This window comes from Maylandia zebra, linkage group LG18 (genome assembly GCF_041146795.1).
Source record: "Maylandia zebra isolate NMK-2024a linkage group LG18, Mzebra_GT3a, whole genome shotgun sequence".
NCBI lineage: Eukaryota > Metazoa > Chordata > Actinopteri > Cichliformes > Cichlidae > Maylandia > Maylandia zebra.
Genome location: NC_135184.1, coordinates 24,515,893 through 24,538,299, shown reverse-complemented (window position 1 = coordinate 24,538,299; position 22,407 = coordinate 24,515,893). Strand labels below are relative to the sequence as shown.

The window sequence follows — 22,407 nt, the reverse complement described above, 5'->3', positions numbered from 1 at the left end:
GTACAAAAGCTCAGCAAGCAAATCTCTTGTATTTGGAAGTGTAAATGGAAAAAAACAAGGTGTCCTTTATTGTCTAAATGTGCATTTGTTCAGCATTACACGGTAGAAATGCATCAAATATTCCTCACTGTACTTTTAGCAGGGACACTGCAGCTCAAGAGAGAGGAGAGCCTGCAATCTTCTTAAACTTCTTAAGTCCTCCTGTGTAGCTGATGGTGATCTTTGGCCACCCTGATCGGTTCCCGCTCACCTGTGTGTATCTGTACGTTGTTTTTCCAGACTTTTTTCTGGTGTGAGGGAGTTACTAACGATTCTAGACTGACAAACAGTTTGTAATTCGCAGGAATAGTAACGTTCTTTCTCAGGTGTCAGGTGTTCCTATCACCACTGCGTTCACACCACTTGGTAGCCCAACCCATGCTGCCGTATCACCCAGGGGTAACACCCAGTCTCCTCCACCCACCCACACTACCACCATGACTACAAAGCACCTCTTTGCACATTTTGATTCTCTGCATCACACGGCACACCTGTGACACCTTAATCTACACTCAGTTATATGTCCAGCTATACTTTAAGTAGTATCTATTAATCTACACACACACTGCATCTCCGAGGTGTATATTTTCCAGCTTCCGAACCACCACACAACAATGGCGCCTTCAGTTCTGCAAAATGGTGGATTCATCTTGGGTCTCATCGGTGCAGCTGCCCTCATTGCGGCCACAGCCATGAACAACTGGAGCGTGAAGGACAGGCAGGAGCAGGTCGTGACCTCCGTTTATACCTACAAGGGTCTGTGGCAAGACTGTGAGACGACCTCCGCCGGACTCACAGAGTGCCGCCCGCTCTACGGCCTTCTGGGTTACTCAGGTATGGCGAGGCTCTCTCAAGCCTTAATTTTCACATCCTATCTGGTGACTGACTGTTTGCTTTCAAATTAGTCTAAATCATTGTTGTCTTAAACACTGAACATATTCAGGCTGGGAATTATTTTTCCCTCACTGACAAGGCCACAGCCGCAGGAGTTTTTCTTAACAAGGAAATGAACACTCTTCCGTCTCTGCTCTAAAAGGAGATGTTACATTTTCACTGATCATAGAAGCAATTCTGTAATTTGGTTATTTTAAAATGTCTTGAGTGCTCAGGAGACGTTCAGGACAAGGCCGTATGTCGAGATCCAACATATGCTTCCTCTCAAATGTCCCAGGAGGAGGTTGTTTCACATCAACATTTCGGCCATGATGAAACATGTAAAAGCAACAGCATTGGAAAAAGATTGCTTTCCTCTCTGCGTCTCTTTCATTCAACAAATTTGTAAAAAAACAAAAAACAAACAAAACAAAACTGTAAAATAATGAAGTGAACTACATTGGCTGATTAACATCCTCACTTAGAAACCTCCCTGAACTCTTTGCAAAGTAAAATGTAATTATTAGGTTGAAGAACTTGTAGGGAAAAAAATATGTTTTGCACTTCGGAAACTCATTTTGGTCAACATAAAAACTTGATAAACCTGACTCACAGGTATATTATCATGTCTGTAAAAACTTATTTTTTACATTTATTTGAAATTTTCTTTTAACAAAGACTCTGAATATTAAAATAAAAAAATACACATATGGATAAACAAACAAATAATGATCATTTTAAAAAGCAAATCCAAACTGGAAACCAACTAAAACTGAAGTGAGGACAAAAATGAAAAATAAAAAAGGAAAAGTGCTAAGAAGTGAAATGCCCTACTGGTAATAATAGGGTGAAAACCTCACCATGTTCATCAGCCATGAACCTGAGTTTTTAAATGTGTCTGTAGAAGTTTTGAACTGTCGTGTAGGATGTAGATACGTTTCAAACTAAGTAAAGAGGAAGTTAAGACAAAACAAAAAAAGTGTCACCGAAAGAGATCAAACCCTTGGTTTTTGTGAGGGTTGGGCCCGCACCTATTAGTGTTTGCATTAGCATTTCTATCATAAAGGCCAGGCCCAGACTCGGTTATCAGAAAGCAGAACAAACAACAAGCAAAGGCACCTCCCAACAGCACATCTACTGTAAGAGAACACACTTCAAATCTTTAGACACATTGTATTTGAAGAATTAGTCATTTCAGTATAAAAGCCTACCTTGAGTGTTTTTTGTGAAGCCATCTACAGTTTTTGACATAATAAGACTTGAACTGAACTCATCAGTGGTCTTAGGTTGACTAGAGTCAATGTAACGCGCTAAGGTCTCCGTGTTTTCTGTCCACCAGGTACCTTCCAGACGGTGCGAGCTCTGATGATAGTGGGTGTGGTGCTGAGCGTGCTCGGGATGCTGATATCAGTCTTTTCCCTGAGCTGCCTCACAATGAACAAGATGGCAGACAGCGCAAAGGCTAACATGAGCCTCACTGCTGGCATCATGTTCGTCATCGCAGGTCATTATTTACCTCTGTGAACTTTCTAGTACAAACTAAACTGAATTGTTTTTGTCTTTTTGTTTCTTTTTTTGGGGGGAGGGTGTCTATTATTGGACACCCCCAGAGTATCTTTGTATGACCAATGGTTCAAAATCATCTTTTTTTTTTAATCTTGCACATTGCAAAACCCGATTGGATGCCCCTCACAAACAGGCAGGTGGGCGGGGCCTCTGTGCTGAAAGTCATACAATTAGGGACATCCGTTGTGACTGGTGTCATTCAAATCAGTGAATGTTTCTCCTAAACTTTGTCGAAATATCCCATTTTTGTTTTTTATACAGTAACTTTAACAGGATTGTCAGAGTTACAGGCCCCTCAAGGAATGCAAATGGCTTAAAATCATTGTTACAGAAAACTATTTTGACATAGAAGTAATTGCAACTTGAAGCTGAGCCTGGCCTGAACAGGTAAAAAGGTCAAACGGAGCTCTTTCATATGAGATAGCTTGTGTGAACCACCCTTGAAGTTGACCCAAATTACATTTTTTCCATTTGGTTTCAGTTTTCAATAGAGTTTAAATGGTTTTTGTTATTGATTTTTTTCAACCATGAAATATTCATGTGGTGTATTTATGAAGTTATGAGGGCTCAAATATACTGAAAAAATGTATGCTACCTAAAAAGAGCCAAGTTCTACCCACCCTTAAATACTTTGAGGGCCTGTAACTGGAACAATATGTGAACTGAAGTTAAAATTTTGTACACTTTCATTAGATTATGTTAAAGTTACGGGACCACCAAAAGTAGCAGATTCTGAATGGGTCGGTTGTAAACTTTCCTCAGACCTGGCTGATTTTATATAAAACCATCCACTGACACCATACTGAGCTACACTGTAAGAGTAAGTAAAATACTTACAGTGTTGCCAGCAAGTTGCTGTAACATTTAAAGCAACCATGCTGTAATTTATTTAACATTTGTACAGGACAATGCTGCACAAATGTTGTGATGCTTTAATTTTACTGAGGTTCTTTCACACTAATGTAATCTTGTGCTTTTGTTGTATTTACTTTAATTTGTACAGTTTCTATGATAATTTCTTTCATGAAACTGCAGTATTTGCAAAGAAGTATTGACATTCATCATATCCAGGAGATAACTTTAACTGCAGGAAGTATTCTTAAAGCTATTCTTAAAGCTAACTGCATCTGACATCTGAAATTTACAGCACAGACTGTATATTTGATCTAATGGTCAAATAAACTGATATGGGCTCCCAGAATGCAGTTTGGATCAGTCTGGGCTCCACAGGAATTATTTGCACCTCATTAGTTAAAACACCTCATATTTAATATGAGCATCCACTGCAGTCATTATAGCAGTATTTGACCAAGCTGAGAGTGTGGCAGAGGTAAATAAATCACTGAGCTCCTGTTTTTCTCCTTCTCTCAGGTGTGTGTGGCATTGCAGGAGCTTCTGTGTATGCCAATCAAATTGTGGAAAGTTTCAGGACGTCCACCTACACCAGCTACACACAAGAAATGATGGGAGAGGGGATGAACATGGGAATGGGCGGAGTAGGAATAACCACGTATGATGCTGTTTTGCTTGCATGTAATTATTTCACCAAATAATTCCTATAGTGTGTGTGCAATGTAATGTTTTTTGTTTTCTGCTTCTTCTTTTTTTTTTACCAGTTACACATTTGGCCCAGCACTGTTTGTTGGCTGGATCGGCGGGGGCGTCCTGCTCATTGGTGGCATCCTGAAGTCTCTCGCTTTCAGAGAGATGATAAAAGATGAGAAACCACGGTAAGTCCCCTCATAGATGTATCATGTTTTTAAATTACTTTCTGCTGCAGTTTTATCTGGAGCAGTTCTCTACAAATGCCCCCCTCAATTTTTCATTTACATTTACAAGAGAAACATTTTCACAACAGATTTTTTCCTGCCATTTGTTTCTTTTGCAGTTACCCAGGGGTTGTGTACAAACCTCAGTCCAACAACAAAACTGAAGTGATGGACCACCGCTCAGAGGGAGGCAAGAAAGAGCACCAGTATGTGTAACCTCAGCCACAGCGTAAACACGTGTAGTGACTTTACTATAGAAATGTGTTTCCAGCTTTACACGTTCAGTTTGCCTTATAAGGGGATTTATTTTCATTTGCTTCATATACGCATTCAATTGTGCATTCTTATTTTCTGATAGTAGAAGTTAGCAGTGTCTCACGTCTGTCCAGCTGCAGGTGCAAGGAAAGAGTTTTTGGCTATATTATTATTTTTATTTTTTTACATGGACATAACAGTGGTTATGTGATGCTCAGATGCTGCATGTAACTGAAGCTTCTTTTTTTTACTTGAGTTTTGTGTAATCATTATCTGTCTGAAAATAAAACAGTGATTCCTAAAATATGTGCATCAAGTGGTTGTGGTCGCTCCAAGCATTTACTGACTATACATGCAGGTATTTAAAGTATGACGTATGTATAGAAACTTTTACTAAAGCTGTATATTTTGCAGATAAGTCCAAGGAACAGGCAGACCTGGTAAAATCAGCTACTGTATCACGGTTTCCTAAACAAATGTATTGTTGTAAAGGGAGATCTGTAATAAGGTCAGGCAAGTTTAAAGCTGACACAAGCAACCAGGCAGATATCTTGGAGCTCATTTTAACAGTGCTTAGAAGCTTACTGCACCTGGACTCAGGCTGTCTGAAATCCACCTACATTGTGCTGGTGCCCCATCTTCAACTGGTTCTGCTGTAAAAAACCATCAGACAGCTGGATCCAGTCCAGTATCCAGAGCTTTAATGGCTCTGTAACTGTATCTTTATTTTTGGTGTTGACATGGAAACATCTCTACTGAAACCCAAATTAGCAGCTGAAAAAAAAGTTTTTTTTATAATAACAAAAAAGGCCATTCAATAAGAACACAATTTGTAAAGATAAAATAAATTTTTAAAAATGGCAATGCATCACAGGACTGATGTGATGTCATAAATAACCACTAGATGTCAGTAAAGTCATACCTATGAATCTAAAACCTGCACCCACAGTACAGTCAGATGTTTGGTGACTACAAATGACTTGGCATGGAAATGTCTAATGGAAAGGACAGAGCATGAAGAGAAAAATCATCAGTGACTGTTTATTGTTGCATATTTCGACCCATCACCTGGACATAAAAAGCTTTCCAAAAACAAATGCAGTTTCTGTTCAAAGCAGATGGTGCAGAAAAACACAAATTTACATCAGATTTCACATCCCAAAACTGGTTTCCTGTGAGCTCTTCACTAACGTGTGCCTCTGCAAAGACATCTGCATTTGGAGAGGACCTAGAATTTGTTCACTCCGACTATAAATGCGATCAGTCGCAATGCTGAGCATTATTCAAAAAAAAAAAAAAAAAAAAAAAAAAAAAATTTAAAATGATACAAGAATATCAAACAGACGGGAACAGGAAGTCCCACATACAGACAATACAGTTCATTATGTCCAAGGTCGTTTCAAACCTAAATGTATGATCAGTACTTAATGATTAAAACTGAACTGAAGCTCACATTATCCTGTTGAACACTCTCACGTGAGCAGTTTGGTGAAATCCAGATGACTCGTGATTTTCAGATACAAAAAAACAAAACAAAAAACAAACAGTCGTACAGATCAGAGATTCAGAAACCATCTATCAAGGCCAAGTTGTGTACAAATTGGTAAATAACTAAGACATCTCAGTTCACACAAAATACAAATCATATCTGCTCACTCCTCTAGTAATCCCCAACCAGGGCGAGAGATTTTGATGAATTTTTCACGTCTCCTGAGTTTTTCTGCCACGAGCTAATAAAACGCAGATGAACTAGATTTCATTTGTGGTGACTAAAACGTGGGAAATCAGATTAACAGCTGCAACAGTTCACCTGTTACAGCAGCAGCCTGATCACAGACGAGTTATGGATGGCTATTTGTACGAATGTGTCGGAGCACCACAAACAAAATCCCTCTCACCTGAAGGTGGAGGCACAGACCTCACAGCGAAACTATCTGCACAGCTAGAGTCAAGTACAAGCAGTGAATAAATCATTATTTGTAATCTGGGGAAACTGAGTCTTCCAAATTATAAAAAACACAAAAACAAAAAAAATAAAACTCGTGTCTATATTCGGTCCAACTTTTCGCTCAGGAACTCCTCCACGCTGTCTGTGTTCCACTTGAGGATGCTGAGTTCTTCAGCAATGTTCCCGTTGTCATCCAAAAGCTTTAGTACAGGATCTGAGCCTCTGACGTACTGCGGGGAGAAGAACGAGAAAGGCTCATTTGATCAGCATAATCTGGTTTACATCTCCTGAGAATAATTACTGTGGCAAACAATGCTGGTACATTAGCAACACGATTCATCATGGCTACCTTGATCTGAAGACCCTTGAACATCTTTGGCTTCTCACTCCTAACAAAAGCTGATGGGAAAAAGAGACAAATGAGTCAGTTAACTCTTTATATTTTAGCTCAGAGGTTTGGAATGAGTGACCACTGCAAAACATCCCCAAAATAGATTTTTAACAGCAGAAGAGACTGTTGTAAACACAGGAGGGACACAGCTGAAGCAAGCATATGGCACAAGTGGGGCTCCAGACGTCTACACCGCTGCAACCTGACACCAGGTTTAACCACACGTCTCCATGTGGGAGAGACAAAGGATAAACAAATGCTTCAAAAGGCTGTTTGAAAACAGTCCTGCTGGCTTTTTAGTGCTGTTGTCCCTCCCACTGATTAAAACACAGACTCACACAACGGAGGAAGATCAGTTTCAGTTAAAGCTGTTGTTCCAAAAAAAAGTAATGATGCCCCAACTGAGGACTCACCTTGGACTTGAGGGAACCTCCCCAGTTTTCATCCACACACCTCGAGGATGGCTCCAGCGTAGAGCTGCACAGAGAGAAACGCAACATGAGGCAGTCCGAGAGATTTCCTCCCAACACATTAACGCCTGCACACAGTCTGAGAGGACCGAAGCTCCACTGGGGATGGACTGTCTGCCCGAAGGAGTAATTTGATTCAGGCAGACTGATTCATAAATGTGTCCGGGCGACTCCTTGGGGGTCATTAAGCTGTGAGCCTGTGCATATGGAGTGGGGCTGATGGATGGCGGTTTGTGCAGGGCTCACTTGTAATCAAACCTCCGGCACCAACACACAATAAGTTAGAGGAAATTGGAGTGTCACAGCAGTATTTCAAGGCCACGCTCTGCGTGTTGTTTTCAAGGAGGAGAGTGGTAAATGGCCTGGTTGGCCGGTTCGCACAGCAAATTAAATTACGCATGCAAGGCTAAGATCCTCTCCTGTTCTTGGTGTTCATCTGAACAACAGACTGGACTGGACTCATAACTCAGACGCCCTCTACAGGAAAGGGCAGAGCAGGCTGTACCTGCTGCGGAGACTCAGGTCGTTTGGGGTGGAGGGCCCACTCCTGAAGACCTTCTATGACTCTGTGGTGGCTTCTGCTATCTTTTATGGTGTGGTCTGCTGGGGCGGCAGCATCTCTGCTGGGGACAGGAAGAGACTGAACAGGGTGATCCGAAGGGCCAGCTCTGTTCTAGGATGCCCTCTGGACCCAGTGGAGGTGGTGAGTGACAGGAGAATGGCGGCTAAGCTGTCATCCCTGTTGGACAACGTCTCCCACCCCATGCAGCAGACTGTGACAGCACTGAGCAGCTCCTTCAGTGGGAGACTGCGGCACCCACGGTGTGGGACGGAGAGATTTCGCAGGTCTTTCCTCCCCACTGCTGTCAGACTCCACAACAAAGACTTTAACTGAACAAACACACACATCCACACATGTGCAATAACACTAAGTGCAATAATCTTTTCTGGCATCGTTGTATTTTTACTCAGTTGTATATAGCATTCGTATTCTATTTTTATCTTATTGTATATTTTTATTCTATTTTATTCTACTGTATATAGTATATTATTTTATTCTATTCTGTACAGCTGTGTACTGTATTTATTCTTATTGTATTCTAATTTTTGCGTCATAACTTTTGCACTGTCCACTTCCTGCTGTGACAAAACAAATTTCCCACGTGTGGGACTAATAAAGGTTATCTTATCTTATCTTATCTCCCCGTCCTCCTCTGTGTGTCTGTAAACCATCGGCACAGCTTAAATTAAATTTCCAAGCTTTTCATTTTACCACACATGGCAGATCAGAAGATCGGTGGAAAGTCACGACTCGGTTGGGAGCGGGAAGCTAATGATGGATTACTTTATCCAGACCTACTGCAGCACTTTAACATTTCAAAGTGTTGTTAATTAACTAATCACCCCCTCCATCAGTGATTTCAAAGCTAAAAATGAATAAATAAAGAAAGAATCAGACTTTAAAAGCTTAACTTTACCTCTGGCATGTCTTAATCTAATGGTTATCCTGTCAAAATAAGCTGACTTAGAGGTCAGCTTTGATAGATCAATATAAAATCATCTCATCTGAACAGATTACATTAGAAGTTTACAGGGAATATACAGCCAACGTATAATCCATATTTTCCACGATGATCAGGACCGTTCCTGATTCTAACACTTCTTTTTGAGTAATCAGTTAGTCGCTGATCTCAGAACATTTTGCTGTTTGTCCAGCAAAGAAAAGCTTTTTTGTGGGGGCCCCAAACACTACGTAACCAGCCAACAGGAATCTTGTTCAAAAATCAGCCAATGTATTGTAAAGTATGATTTTTAATGAAGAAAACAGCTAAAATAACTTGTTTCAGACCGATGATGATCTGAGGGGCTGCAGGGAGGCTCAGTAAAATACACTTCTCAAGAAAACTAAAGCTAAAAGTTGAAAACATCAGATCTGAATGAGAAAACAAATACTGCTGGATATGGACTGGCTAATGTGTTTGTTTTCATTTCCATCAAATGCAGCAATCAGAGGGCTAGATTCAAAGACACCCCAAAAATCTAACTGAAACTATGATGTGGCAAAGAGCTCCTGGGCAGTCTGAGGAGCAACTTAGTGGTGTCAGACCAAAACAAAACGTTCAAGAGGTGTTTTGGTGGATTTAGGTCGGGCGAGTGCGGGGCTGATCAGTGGTATCAGTTCCTTCATCTTCCAGGAACTGCCTGCATACTTTCCCCACATGAGGTCAGGCACTGTCATGCATTAGGAGTAATCCAGGACCCACTGCACCAACGTAAGTTCTGACAACGAGCACAAGGATTTCATCCAGATACCTAATGGCAGTCAGGGTGCTGTTGCCCGTCTCCATAGATTTACCTCCCCAGACCATCACTGACCCACCACCAAATTTTCTCCTCGGCTTCTCCAGATCCTTTCAGGTCTTTCACATGTGCTCTGGGTGAACCTGCTCTCATCTGTGAAAAGCACCGGGCACCAGTGCCAGTTCTGGTACTCTATGGCAAATCCCAATTTGACTACACAGCCTCATGAAGTCTGTTTCTAGTTGTTTGACTCCAGAGGTCATTTTGGAGCTTTGGCAGTGCTTATCCTGTTCCTCCTTGCCCAAAGAAGCAGACCGCTGTCCTGCTGCTGGGGTAAGGACTTTAACCGTCCTGTCCAGCCCTCCTAGAGTAACTGCCTGTCTCTTAATTTCATTAACACCAAAGCAGCTGAAACTGATTAACAACCCCCTCAGCAACTTAACAGCAGATCAATATCCCAGAGGTTTAACTGACTTGATGCTATACAGGGATTTAAAAAAAATGTTCCTTTACTTTTTTGAGCAGTATATAAATGAGGAGGTCACGGAGTTTTTACTGTTTTATTTGATTATGCTTCAAATGTTATGTCATGCTTATGTTCACATATTTCACCAGACACAGCTTTCTGTAGAAACAGGAAGCTGACCCTGTGACTTTTACTGAAAGAGATTAGCACACACACACACGAACTTAGTGATACATACACCCACGTATGCAGAATTAAAGGAAACTGCTATGCTTGTCCCACCCTGCTTCTGCTATAAAAATAAACGAATACTGCAGCTCGGGGTGACTCTCTGTCTGAGTTTCACCCGTGCCGCACATTATCAGTATCAAGTGTCTCAGTGTTGTTTATTCACCTGACTGTTTGTTAACTGTAAATCTCTGACAGAGGATTATTTTGAAATGAGAATTTCCTAAAGGTGGTCTAGTGTAGTTTAATAATAAATCGAGCTGGAAACAAGCACAAGTCAAGAAACTAAGGCCTCCAGTGTTACCATCATCAATTGTGCACCACAGAGGTCTGAGACACTCTCATAAAGGTTTAGCTGTTCTACAGAGATGTAATACATCATTCACACCCAGAGGAGCTGAAGTGCTGCTGCACCCAGGTGGTCTGCAGAGAAGAGCACATTCGAAGATGAGTAAGCGAAATGCCCTCCGTGCTCAGTGAATCTTACTAATCGACCAGGCTGTGCAGTAAGCCATTTGTCCGAAGGCTTTAACAATACGGCGCTGATGGCAATTGAGATGCTGAAAGGAATTCTTAAGGCAGATAATTGTCGCCGTCTGAGGATAAAAATGTGCTTAGTGACGCCGTCGTTTCCATCGGAGACCTCTGAGTGCAGCGAGAGATGGGCAACTGCTCTTCTAAGTGACATTTTCACTCCAACGCCGAAGAGGAGTAATCTCTGCTCTAAGTGTCTGTCTGAAACACAGTTATCATCAAGAGGTGTAATGAGGTGTGTGCTGCACATTTCCAAGGTGCTGTTGCTAGGATACCGCACACACGCACGCACGCACGCACGCACTGGGGGCCCTGCTTAATCAGGGAAAAATTACATTGTTTTTCCACCATCACTTAAGTCAGTGTTGATCTGCCAGAGCACAGCAGAGAGTCCTCCCAAGCAAGCTGTAATATCCGGGGCAGCGAGCATACAGTAACTTGCCCTCACTGCTTACAGACAGGGTAACACCTGACACGCCGACCCCGAGCTGAGGTTAAGGAGCCTCGACTTTGAACATCTGAGAAAGATTGAGACGGACAGCTACTAACAAGCTGTGTGTGGCACAGCTGCAAACAGTGTCAACCGGAAGGCTGGATAAAGCTCGGCTGTTTTTAGTAGCAGTTCGAGCGTTGAGGGACATGACCCTGTCAGTAAACGTGACACATTTCGACAGAGGTCCTGTAAACCCTTCTGCAAACAACTGAGGAACAGAACAAAATGTCTTCTTTAAAACTAAGCATTCATTCATAGCTCAAGACCCCCACAGTTAAGAAACATGAATTTTTTAATGTCACTATATGCTCTTTATTTAACCTTAGTTGTGGTTACACTTCATCTACTCTGATTGAATCTCCTTGTGTCACACTGCACGCTGTGCCTTAATCTAGACAGGCAGTTGCTTTCTGTCGACCCGATCCGTGAGCCCTCCGTTTTTCTCTTTACCTTGCGCCCGTCCATCTGGGCCTCCTGCTGGCAGCACTGCCGACAATTAGGCTGGAGCTTGGCGAGGCTGAACTCCCCGAGCAGGTCACAGGAACTGCACAGCAGGTTGCTGGAGAAACCCAGCTCCCTGCAAGCCTCAGACGAAAGATCGGCACCGTATGCCGACAGCTGTAGGGAGGTACAAGGACAACGATAAAGGGAGGAAGAAACAAATGTTTTCATAAAGGACAGAAGTGTTAGGTTCCAACGGCACAACTACAACTAAAAAGTTCAAATTAGCAACAATTAAGTACTTTGTCATATAAGATTTTAGAGTACTAGGACAGTTATGCCATCTCAAAACAAATTTAGATATCAACATAACTGGAAAATATATTATTAATTATTATTCTAGGCAAAGCTGAATTATATTATTGAGTAAAACCAAAGTATATACACTTCACCAATTATAATTTGTAGCTTTTATCCAAAGTACAATCTAAATGAGTACCTCAAATGGTATTAATACTACTGTCACTCAGGGAACATTGAGTTATCTGTGTAATATAGTGAAACACATTAACATGCTACACGCTACAGTGCTGTACAGGTTATACAAAATATACACTTAACAGTCACTACAATGTGTACACACTAAAAATCTAATAAAACAAGTACACAAGACTGTTTGCAGAATAAAAACCAGGGTACAAAGCAAGAACAAATGGGTTTTTAAAAGTGTTTGAAAATGATAGGAAGAGCAGGCAGCTCTTTTGTGAAAAGGTAAGTTGTTAGAAAGATTAGGAACCAAGAGTGAAAAGGTTCTATCGCCTCTGCTTTTAAACCTGGATCTAGAAATATCCAAGAGCAGATGGTTTGTAAACTTCAGTGCTCTGATAGAAGTGTAGGGTCTCAAAAGTTCACTTAAGTGGGCGTCAGACTCTTAAAAATGAGTAATAAAATATTCAACTGAATTCTGAAATGGACTGGAAACTCTGCTAGAAACTCTTGTACCCTGCTGTCAGCTCCTACGTAGTGCAAAATTATGTGACATGCTATATTTCTGTGTGTCTCCTTAACGTGACAGAGTACCACCCAACCTGACAGTGTGTGTGGTACTTTCAAGCTCAGGCTTCACACTGCTCCAAACACTCAGTTTGTTTGGTTTTTTCTCCATTATTGGCTCGGTATGCTGTCATAAAGCGAGGATGCCCTAACATGGTCGTCTAAGGCAAGCAGCTCTGGCTACAGCACAGCAGCTCACCTACCAGCTGATTAAACATTTTGTTTATGAGGGGCAGCCAATCAGAAGAAAGCTAGCTTAAAGGACGGGCTTTTATCATCAAAGGATGAACTGGGGTTTCCACCAAGCCCCCAGTATAAGATAAAATAAGAATCATTTTAAACTGTAAATGATGCATATTTACTCTAACAGAAACAAACATAAAATCACGCATTTCATACGCCAGATGCCTTTGAACGAGATTTCCAAAGAACCTAACACACCAGTTTAAAACACATAACAATAACCTGAAGTAGCAAAAGTCTTCTGCGTGGAAGATTTCAGGGTTAGATTGCTTAAATCAGCCTGTGAATAACAGACCACCGGGCTGCTGTTTGTTAATCAACTTTGTCAGCTTTCCTTGAAGACGCCCCCGGCAGGAAAACGTGATTCGCTTTCGCATCAGTGTCCTCTTACATTCGACCACCCCACAAACACTTTCATATTTGGGTCGAGGAAGATCTCATTCTGATGATTGTCTCCCTTTAACTTTAGCATGAAAGGTTATCTTCTAAATAAACTACAAGATTTTAAACTGTTGTAGCGCAAACGATTGTCATTTCCAATGATTCTGTGTGTGTTTTTATGTCAAAGGCTTTTGCTTATATTATTCAATAGACTGCAGTCAACAGGGTCTATGAAGGAAGTTCTATATAAAATGACCTGTTGCACAAGCATCTTTATGACCCGGCTTTATTGTACCCACTCTATGATCTACATTATAACCAATCCAGTCATTTTTAATATCGTTATAGAAATATGTTATATTTCTTGCTATTTGTGCTGCCATCTTGGCTACATCTCACTCTCTACAAAGAAAAAGACAGCTAATGTCAATGAAGCTTTTTTGTACCCAAATAAATAAAGGGCACATAAAAACTTGCAGATTCTACCTTGTGACAGAAATATTCCTTGTAGCTCAAAACGACTGGATATCATTTATAAGATGTATGTTTGATAGAAAATAAATCATTTACAACAGTTGAAATTCTACCAATCACTTTTCAGCACGGCACCGGCACTGAGAAGCGCTCAGGTACAGTAAATTTAGTACACCGGAAGTCTTCTCTTTGTCATCGACTTTCTCCTAAAAATACACAAGACTCGAAAAAGTAACTACATAATAAGTAGCAAAAATCTAACAAGCACATTATAAAGGTATCACTTCCCCCGGGACTCGGAGCTGTTTTCAGGATAAGCCACGTCAGTTTGAAGCTCCGGGTGCAGCAGGATGTGGCTCATTAAAAGCTGAACCTAAAGATCGCCAAAAAACAGCCCCGCAGCCGCTCACACTCACTGTAAGCAGCTGTGACAGCGGCCAGCGCTGCCATTTCTCACAGTTAATAAACTCACCGTCTGTAACAGCGACAGGAGCCACAGGAGATATACCTCTCCCGACATTTTGGAGCCTGCTTTGTTAGCGAAAACTACTATTAGGACCTCTTTATTCCACTGAAGGCCGGTCCGTGGTCGCGCCTGTCCGATAAACGTTAGTGATAATCATTTCTGACTTTTATTTATCATTTTTAACCTTTAATGATAAAATACATACAAAAAGCTTAGAAAGCATATTGTGTAAATATTTGAAGTAAAAAATAATATTTCTTTTTAATTTTATGCTTTTTTGTATTTTGGCATAAACCAAGCCAGCCTAAAGAAATTCTTCCTCACCTCGGTCATTTCATGGTTGCTAATGGAAGTGCGACCCCTGGTGTCCAATTCTGGGTCCCACAACGGAAAACGGTCCAATCCGAGAGGAAAAGGCAGAGAGAGTCGACGAATGGGAGATCTCAGCTGTGTGGTGGACTGTTAATACACCCAATGGCCTGAGTGGTAGTAACAGTGTGTCCGTGGTGCGGCTGTGAACACACTGGATGGGACGGGACACCTCTGTGTGGGGGACGCAGACGACAGCGGCTGGTACCATCGCGAACAAATCCCGGAGGGACAAATACGTACTCTGGAGAAATCTCTAAGGCTCTACGACCCCTCCTCCCGCTCTGCCGAGATTTAACAGAATGAAATAACCAAGCCGAGTTTGAACACGTCGCGTTTGAGGTAACCACAGGATCTGAACGCTGGGAGATATCCACACACACGGAGGGGGAGAGATTGAGAGAGAGAGAGAGGGCCATGCACACACTCTCAGCCGCTTTGTAACCACCATCGTCGCTGCTGTGTGTGTGTTTTCGGTGTCTCCTCCTCTTCCTCTGAGCATGGACTGACCATCATCTCTCTCTGGATGATTTGATGGGGCTGCTCAGAGTCATGATGCCGCCCAAGTTGCAGCTTCTGGCGCTGCTGGCGTTCGCAGTGGCCATGTTCTTCCTGGAGAACCAGATCCAGAAGCTGGAGGAGTCCCGGGGAAAGCTCGGTAAGTTTACGGAGCCCTCCGAGCCTCTGATCCCGTCCTGTCAGGGACCACTGCAGGCTTGTGTGTGAGAGTGAGGTCCCTGTATAGATGTGGGCATCACCATTGTTTTGCATTTGGGTCAATCAGAGCTTCCAGCACATATGCTTCACATGGTCCAGACAAAGGTTCACAGTAAGGACGTGTTTTCGTATCTGGGAGCTGTCCTGCTGAACTTTGCATGACTGTGAGGCAAAAATATTGAACGAATTTGAGTATGTGCAGTAAAAGCAGTGCATGCAAATTGAGTCAACCTCTCATCTCATTTTATGCAGTCCAGTGTGAGACAGAAGACTGGGGCGCTTTTTGTCCCTGACTTGATGCATAATGGTGTTTACACAGTATTGTTTTCATTGGAGGTTAACCTGACAGGTATTCTCTGTGCTTATGATTTGGCCTTTCCATTGTTAGAGTTGATGCAAGTGATGAAAATTGACCTTCAGAGTTTTCAGAAGTCCAGGTAGAGATCCAAGATTCCTCTTTTTTTTTTTTTTTTTTTTTAATCACACACAGATAATCAGAGATTTCTTCTCCCTGCGAAATGACTTATATGTGTAAATCCCCCAGCTCTCTGTCAGAGGAATGATCAGCTAATTTAGAAAGATGTGACCGTAAACTGTGCCTGGGTCTTAATGGTGCTGGACGCAGACTGTAAGGCCAGGGCGGTGAGTGAGGAATATATCCCAGTGTTCACAGGGCAGAAAGCAGCTCTTTGCTTAAAGTACTTCTTAGTAATATTTTGTATTCATGGGGGACACCGCACTGCTGCAAATCCTCTCATGCCCCCATCACCAAACTCTTTCCTCTGATTGAAACGTGGCCGGCGCTGCCTTCAATTCCCCTCGCTGGCTCCCACCAGGGGCTCAGTCCCAGTAAAGATCTGGGACATTGGAGGATTATCTCTCTGGTGCTTCCACTTTGGGGATTTTTTTTTTAAAGCCGTGCAGACACTGTGAGAGTGCAGCCAGCGTACCTCAGGGGTTCACACCACATCTATTTGAAGGGAAGGCAGCCGGGGGACCTTTTGACATGTGGCAGCAGGGAAAAGCACAGGTGTAATTCTGTGGCAGAGGTGATAGCAGGAATGAATTCAATCCAGGCGAGGCAGTTTGGGGGTCCTGATGGCGCGTGGGCTGGCTCAGGCACGGCTTACAGTTAAAACTGGTGAAGGAAAAATCTCTTTGGCATCATTACACAAAGGAACCTGTAATAACTTTTCACTATTTTTAAGTTTAAGTGGTCTGAGAGGGAGCAAGACTCCCTCACCTCCTCTGAGCTGTTTTTTAGAAAATCTAGCCCACGACAAGGGACCCTGTCCCACAACTGCAACCTTCATCAGTCAGTTGTTCAGAAGGTAAAATATGGCCCGTGTAACATCCCAGAGCTGTGGGTTACCAGCAAATCCCCACTTAAGGGTTGTAAATTAAAAATGAAAACGTATTTTCAGGCAAAAATTCCATTTCAGCTTCTCAAATGAGAGTTGTTGTTTTTTGTTTTTTTTAACACTTGCGTGACAGCAGTTCGAACATCTGTGGGTTTTTCGAAGTCAGCTCCAATTCCACTAGTGAGCAGCAGGTTTACCGATGAGTGGATCGACTTATGAAGCCACCTGAATATTTTCTGCTTCGATTTCTGGGCAGAGAACCATCATTTGAGTGTGTCGCCTTTGCTTTGTGAAACTGAGTAATATACTGATCATTGTGTGTGTATTCCGGTCACGTGTTGTATGGCATGTGCTCTGTGGTCACGTCTCCTTTGTGTTACGGACTAGAGGAGGTGATCTATTTATCCGACGGCTGGTGGTTCGATCTCTGGCTCTTCCAGTGTGTGAGTGGGTAAATGAGTGATGTTGTTTAAGAAGTGCTCACACAGAGTAGAAACGTGCTATGTAAGAAGCAGGACGTTTACCATTTGTCAGTCCAGGCTGACCTTAGAATTTAAACACAGTCCTCTGAGAGAGAACGTCATGCAGCTGTTACCCTGGGAAGGATGTTAGTTCAGCCTTGTTGATAGTCAAAGCTGTCAGTATTTTTCTTTGTTGTTTTTTCTGGTCATAACCAGCCTAACCTAAGTGCTTCTATAGTGTAGAGGTTTACGCATTTGTCTAATGAGTGAGATGCCTGGTTCAGTCCCAGGAGAGACACAAATCTCCCGGAGGTGACTCCCGGTGACTAACAGCAGCTGAAAGTAGCTTTATCAGCACTACCTTAGCTTGGCAGGCTGAAGGTGTAAAATAAAAAAATATTGTAGTTTCATATTTATATCATTTGTCTTTGGAAACGTGTGTGTTAGGGGACTTTTTTGGAATTCACTTTATTAATGAGATTATATGACATCTGCTGCAGACCACAACAATCTGCTTGGATTAAAAAAAATCTAATTAGATGCTGACAGCTCAAATCCTGCATATCAAAGTACTTACTTCATTTTATGTTTATACCCTGGACTCTACTAGAGTAGCTTTGCATGATTCACAGTTCAAAATAATCCTTATTTACCTGATATTGAATCGTGTTGGAGCCTCTTAAAGCCCCTTTCCATTAGTATGTAGTCGGCTCGACTCGACTCAGTGTTTAGGGTTTTCCATTAGGTGATAGTACCTGGTAACGGGTACTTTTTTACTAGCTGCTCGGCCGGGGTTCCAAGCAAGCTGAGTAGAAAATGTGGCGTCACGCACATTTGGTGGTACTCAATTATAATGGAAAAAGAACGAAACCAAGTGGAGTAGGTGTTCTAGTAAGTGGAAGAGACTCTTCTGGTGTCTGAAACAAACTGTATAGATCCTCTTTGAGAAAACTTTCCTCTGATTGGCTGCCCTTCATAAACAGGTTTGCTGGTGGGTGGAGCTTCTGTGATCACAGCCAGAGCTGTGATAACCATAATAGGGATATGTCTTCTCCTTGACATCATATAGATCAAAGAGTAGGATAAAAACTCTCTGAAGCCTGAGCTTTTGGCTTACTGGGATTACTTTCACATATACTGACCTCGGTGTTTAAACATGTTTAGCACCGCAGCAGTATTTATGTGTCTGGGGAAAAAAAGGCAGGCGTAATAGGTCCACCTTTAGGGCAGCTGATTAATAGTTAGATATTATCAGATCAGTTGATGTTGGAAGGCGTTCTGGCCAGGTTATAAACAAGAAGCACTCAGAGGGTGCTAACATCCGCCAAGGCAGCGGAGTCTCCCTGTGCAGTATTTACTTTTAAGATAATGGTGTTCTATTTTATATATTCATTTTGTTTTCTTTGTGCTCCAAGATGTTTTTAGTGTAGTTAAAAACTAAAGCAATGTGTAGGGTTTTGTTATTTGCTCTTTTTTTTTTTATACTCCTATAGGACTTTTTAATCAATTTGACCTTCAACTATATCTGTTGCCCTTAAAGAGAGGTCAGAGGTCAAATGCGGCATGATATATGGTACTTTCCATATATGGACAGCACACACCACACTTCTTCAATCATAGTGTCTAAGCTATAATGCTTGTTGCCAATTTTTAACCAATAAATCAATAAGTTGACCTTGTATACCTTGTTGAATTTAAGCTAACTTGTAATGGACTGTGAACATAAGCTCACTCTACACCCCTACAAAGATTTCATGCAATTTGTTCAAAAGTTTAGGAGCTATCGTGTATACAGGCAGAATGACTTGCATGTACGCAAACCAAAAACCACGACCTCCTTAGCGGAGGCTTAATCTTAATTGAACAAAGCTGAGATTTCCCATGTTGGAACAATCAGGAGTCCTGCAGGAATAGATGGCTATATTGGTCTGTGACATAGTTTACTGCTGCCGTAAAGAGCTATACTTTACACCCAGCGAAAACCCAAACACACACACACAGCGAAAGCTGAAACACAACCTGAGAGGCCTTTTCCCTGACCGCCCACCACCATGAGAATCTGTTGACTTGGCAAAAAGCAGTCTGATGGATGACTGGACTCGGTGGACGTCTGTATAACGGAGCTCTGAATTATGTGCTGCATAGCCAAATAGTTGTGACTGATGCCTTCATGTGCTGACAGACAGCCAGGGGGCCGGTTACAATACCAGGTACGCCTGCTACAGATGCATCTGTGCAACAATGAAAAAAGAAGGTGGGGTCTAAATGTAACTGAAAATGGGGATAGGGGTTTGAAAAGATGAAGATCTATGTGATCATGCCGTGTCACGCTATTACTTGTTCACTGTGAAATTTTTGTGGGATTGAGTAACGGAAACGTGCGCCTCACAGCATGGGATCGAATTACGCAGCATCCAGGTTGAATCATTTCTCCCATTAGACACCACCCGCAGGGCGGACACGCTGTGATTTGTTTCCAAGCTAATCTTCATCCCAAGGTTTCACTTAGAGGAGCTTCCTGCATCAGAAACACGCTGTGGTGCAACTGCGTGTCCCGCTGTGGGCCCCGATCCATAATTCTGACAGGATTCCTCTCTCCGGCTTCTCACCGGCTCGGCTGCCGAGCGGGTTGACGGTAACGCAGACGGGATGTGCAGGGATGGATGGAAAATAAAGTTTCTGTAATAAAGAGCCAAACAGAGAAGCATCCAAGGCTTCTCTCGCCCCGTCAGAGTTGTCATTAATTTCCTCTCAGTTCACGCCTGACCTTGAAGAATATCACTCTGCTTTGTTCTCAGGTTTGAGACTGAAAATCAGGAGTAATGTTTCCCTAACAGGAGACAAGCGCCCAGTTTGATTCAGCAGGGACTGGATCTTCTCCAGAAGTTGACAAAATGTAATGAGGTGGTTAAAAGCCAAACGACATGTTTTTTTGGAGTTTTTTTTTTAAATCACCTTAAACCAGAGAGAATCCCGTGCTAAAAATGACTGATGGTGACAAAGATGTAAGTGTAAATCGTTGCTGGGGTTCGTGACACAGCTGAATAATTTTTATTTGTCAAAACTGTGAGTGCCTCCTTATTTTGTTGGAAATGTCTCGAATGGATAGCGGTGCCTTTCACTTTCAGGAACACTTTCTTCTTCTCCCATCTTTTCTGCCTGAAAGCATGTTCATTACATAGCTGAGTGCATCATTATTTGTGCCTGTCCTTGCTACCTTGCTTTTATAAATTGAAGCCACGCTAAACGTATTTTCCTCGTGGAGAGGCTCGGCTTTTCAGCAGCTTCTGTGCCTGTTTTAAAGGTTTTTAGATCAATCAGAACCGAGCCGTGGCCGCGCAGCTATATGTCGCAGTTTCATTCTAGGGTTAGATAGTGAGGGCTGTGGAAACAGACACATTTCTTATTAGGGTGTCACCTCGTGGCCCTTCTAACTGGAGAAAAAACAAAAAGACCTCTTCAGCTCTCTGCCCTGCAGGCCATGTGAGGGTTGCGTGTCTCCCAGCAGGGCACATGCTCAAAGACTTTCTTCTTTTTTTTTTTTTCTCCCCCCATCGGCATCATCGCTTTTTTCTTTTTTTACTGGCCGTTACTCACCCTGATTAAAGGAATTCAATTTCCATCTGTTGCGTGGTGATATTCAGTTCCAGACACAAGCGGCTCTGTGATGAGCTCTGAAGAGAGAAGCTGTTGAATGCAGAGAAAGGAAGCCTCGCGCTCATTGTCGGCGTGTTTGCAGAGCTGACGTGAGACGTTTAAGCATTCATTTGTTGCCGCAGCCCATCGCTGCGGGGCCCGCGTTTGAATTTGACTTTGATTGTTATGCCGGGCACTCACAGCCCACCCTCACACTCCAGCGCTCGGGGAACAGGGGGACGTGGTCAGGAATTTGCTCTTGGAAGGACATCGGTCAGGCACCGCTACCCTGTCCTCACGCACGCCCTCGCAGACTTTAATTAGACGGCCTGATCGCTTTCTGAGCCGGCCTGCCGCTGTCTCCTCCTCCTGCTGCTTATGTTGGAGATCGAGCTGCAGTTGTGTTTGAATGTCACTCTTTTTATGTCTCCCTTTACTCCTACACATTTGTCAAGAGGATGTCAGCCGGTGTCTGTGAATCACTCGACACCAAACAGTGGCTTCCTTTCTAAAGTTAATTGGTGACGCGTTGGCAGCGCTCAACTAGACCCGTTTAAACCTGAACCTCCTTGAACGTGTCAGTTCCAGCTTCTCTTCATCTCTTCTCGTCTTTTCTTTGGCTATGCCGCTGAGATTCCCTTTGAACTCTCCCTGACACCCTGCATCTCTGTTTTTAGTTTAAAGGGGGGAGGGTGCATAAGTCATTTCCTTTCACTCTGCACCTTGGCATCTGCTACCAAGCAGCCGGTAGCGCCTATTGCCCGGACCTGCCAGCTCAGTCACTCTCTGATACGTGCCATTTGAGCAGCTAATGGAGAGGAGCCCGCTGAAGGGATGGGCATAGGTGTCAGGGATGGATTTGTTATGGGAGACTGGGAGGCAGAGTGTACTAATGGTCATACTGGGCTCTTTGCTGTATTGTTAGAAGCAGGCTCTGATTGAGGCCGAGGATTTATGGCCCCTGGCGTGCACTTTGTGCGACAGGAAATGTGTTCCTGCAAAGTGGAGCACGCAGCAGCAACCGGAGCCGGCTCTGCCTTTGCTGCCGGAGCAGGATGACAGACAGGCTAATCGGGGTGTTATGGACGGTTTCACACCCTGGATGTAATTGGAAGCTGTTCTAGAAGAGCAACCCACTCTACTACCGCTCGGCTGGCCCGTCCCCAGTACTCCCTTCCTACCTCCTCTCAGGCTCTTCCCTCCTCACTGTCTTCATATTTTCCGGCGTCACTGCCGGGGGAAGGTGTCAGCTCACTCAACGTGATAAAATTGGCTTTGAACATCACGCGACGCGGAAAGCCTGCCGGTCATGTTATATCGGCCAAGCTCATTTTGACGACGGGAGGTGTGACTGACAGCTGCTGAGATATTATTTAATTAAAATGGAAGTGAACACTGACTCTGAGAGATGATGTATAACGACGTGTTTAAGGCCATTTAAGGTGAAATGTATAAATTTAGTAAAAGAAATC

At 42.9% G+C, this 22,407-nt stretch overlaps 3 protein-coding genes across 3 annotated transcripts in view; 2 read left to right on the top strand and 1 right to left on the bottom strand.

Moving 5' to 3' along the window:
• The first annotated feature begins 537 nt into the window (after window positions 1–537).
• cldn18 (claudin 18) lies at window positions 538–4,806 on the top strand. Its single transcript, XM_004570534.4, has 5 exons — window positions 538–873; window positions 2,252–2,416; window positions 3,850–3,988; window positions 4,095–4,208; window positions 4,367–4,806. Exons 1-5 carry the CDS (start codon window positions 654–656, stop codon window positions 4,461–4,463), a joined length of 735 nt encoding a protein of 244 aa, XP_004570591.1. The 5' UTR covers window positions 538–653; the 3' UTR covers window positions 4,464–4,806.
• Window positions 4,807–5,181: 375 nt separating this feature from the next.
• selenof (selenoprotein F) lies at window positions 5,182–14,520 on the bottom strand. The gene is made up of 5 exons (XM_004570535.6): window positions 14,398–14,520; window positions 11,784–11,951; window positions 7,255–7,318; window positions 6,800–6,849; window positions 5,182–6,680 (listed from the first exon to the last, which is right to left on the bottom strand). The coding sequence occupies exons 1-5, from the start codon at window positions 14,443–14,445 to the stop codon at window positions 6,549–6,551; spliced, it is 462 nt and encodes a 153-aa protein (XP_004570592.2). The 5' UTR covers window positions 14,446–14,520; the 3' UTR covers window positions 5,182–6,548.
• A 242-nt stretch (window positions 14,521–14,762) lies between these two features.
• The window catches only part of hs2st1a (heparan sulfate 2-O-sulfotransferase 1a), a 36,717-nt gene continuing 29,072 nt past the window's right edge, over window positions 14,763–22,407 (top strand). The window contains exon 1 of the mRNA XM_024806148.2: window positions 14,763–15,418. Within this exon, the coding sequence (XP_024661916.1) occupies window positions 15,295–15,418 (124 nt within the window). The 5' untranslated portion in view covers window positions 14,763–15,294. The remainder of the gene's footprint in view (window positions 15,419–22,407) is intronic.

What these genes read in the sequence shown, in the direction of transcription:
- cldn18 (XM_004570534.4), top strand. Translation starts at nt 654, where the DNA reads ATGGCGCCTTCAGTTCTGCAAAATGGTGGATTCATCTTGGGTCTCATC. An exon ending in GGCGGAGTAGGAATAACCAC is followed by an intron (nt 3,989 to 4,094) that starts GTATGATGCTGT and finishes TTTTTTTACCAG; the next exon opens with TTACACATTTGGCCCAGCAC. An exon ending in ATAAAAGATGAGAAACCACG is followed by an intron (nt 4,209 to 4,366) that starts GTAAGTCCCCTC and finishes TTTCTTTTGCAG; the next exon opens with TTACCCAGGGGTTGTGTACA.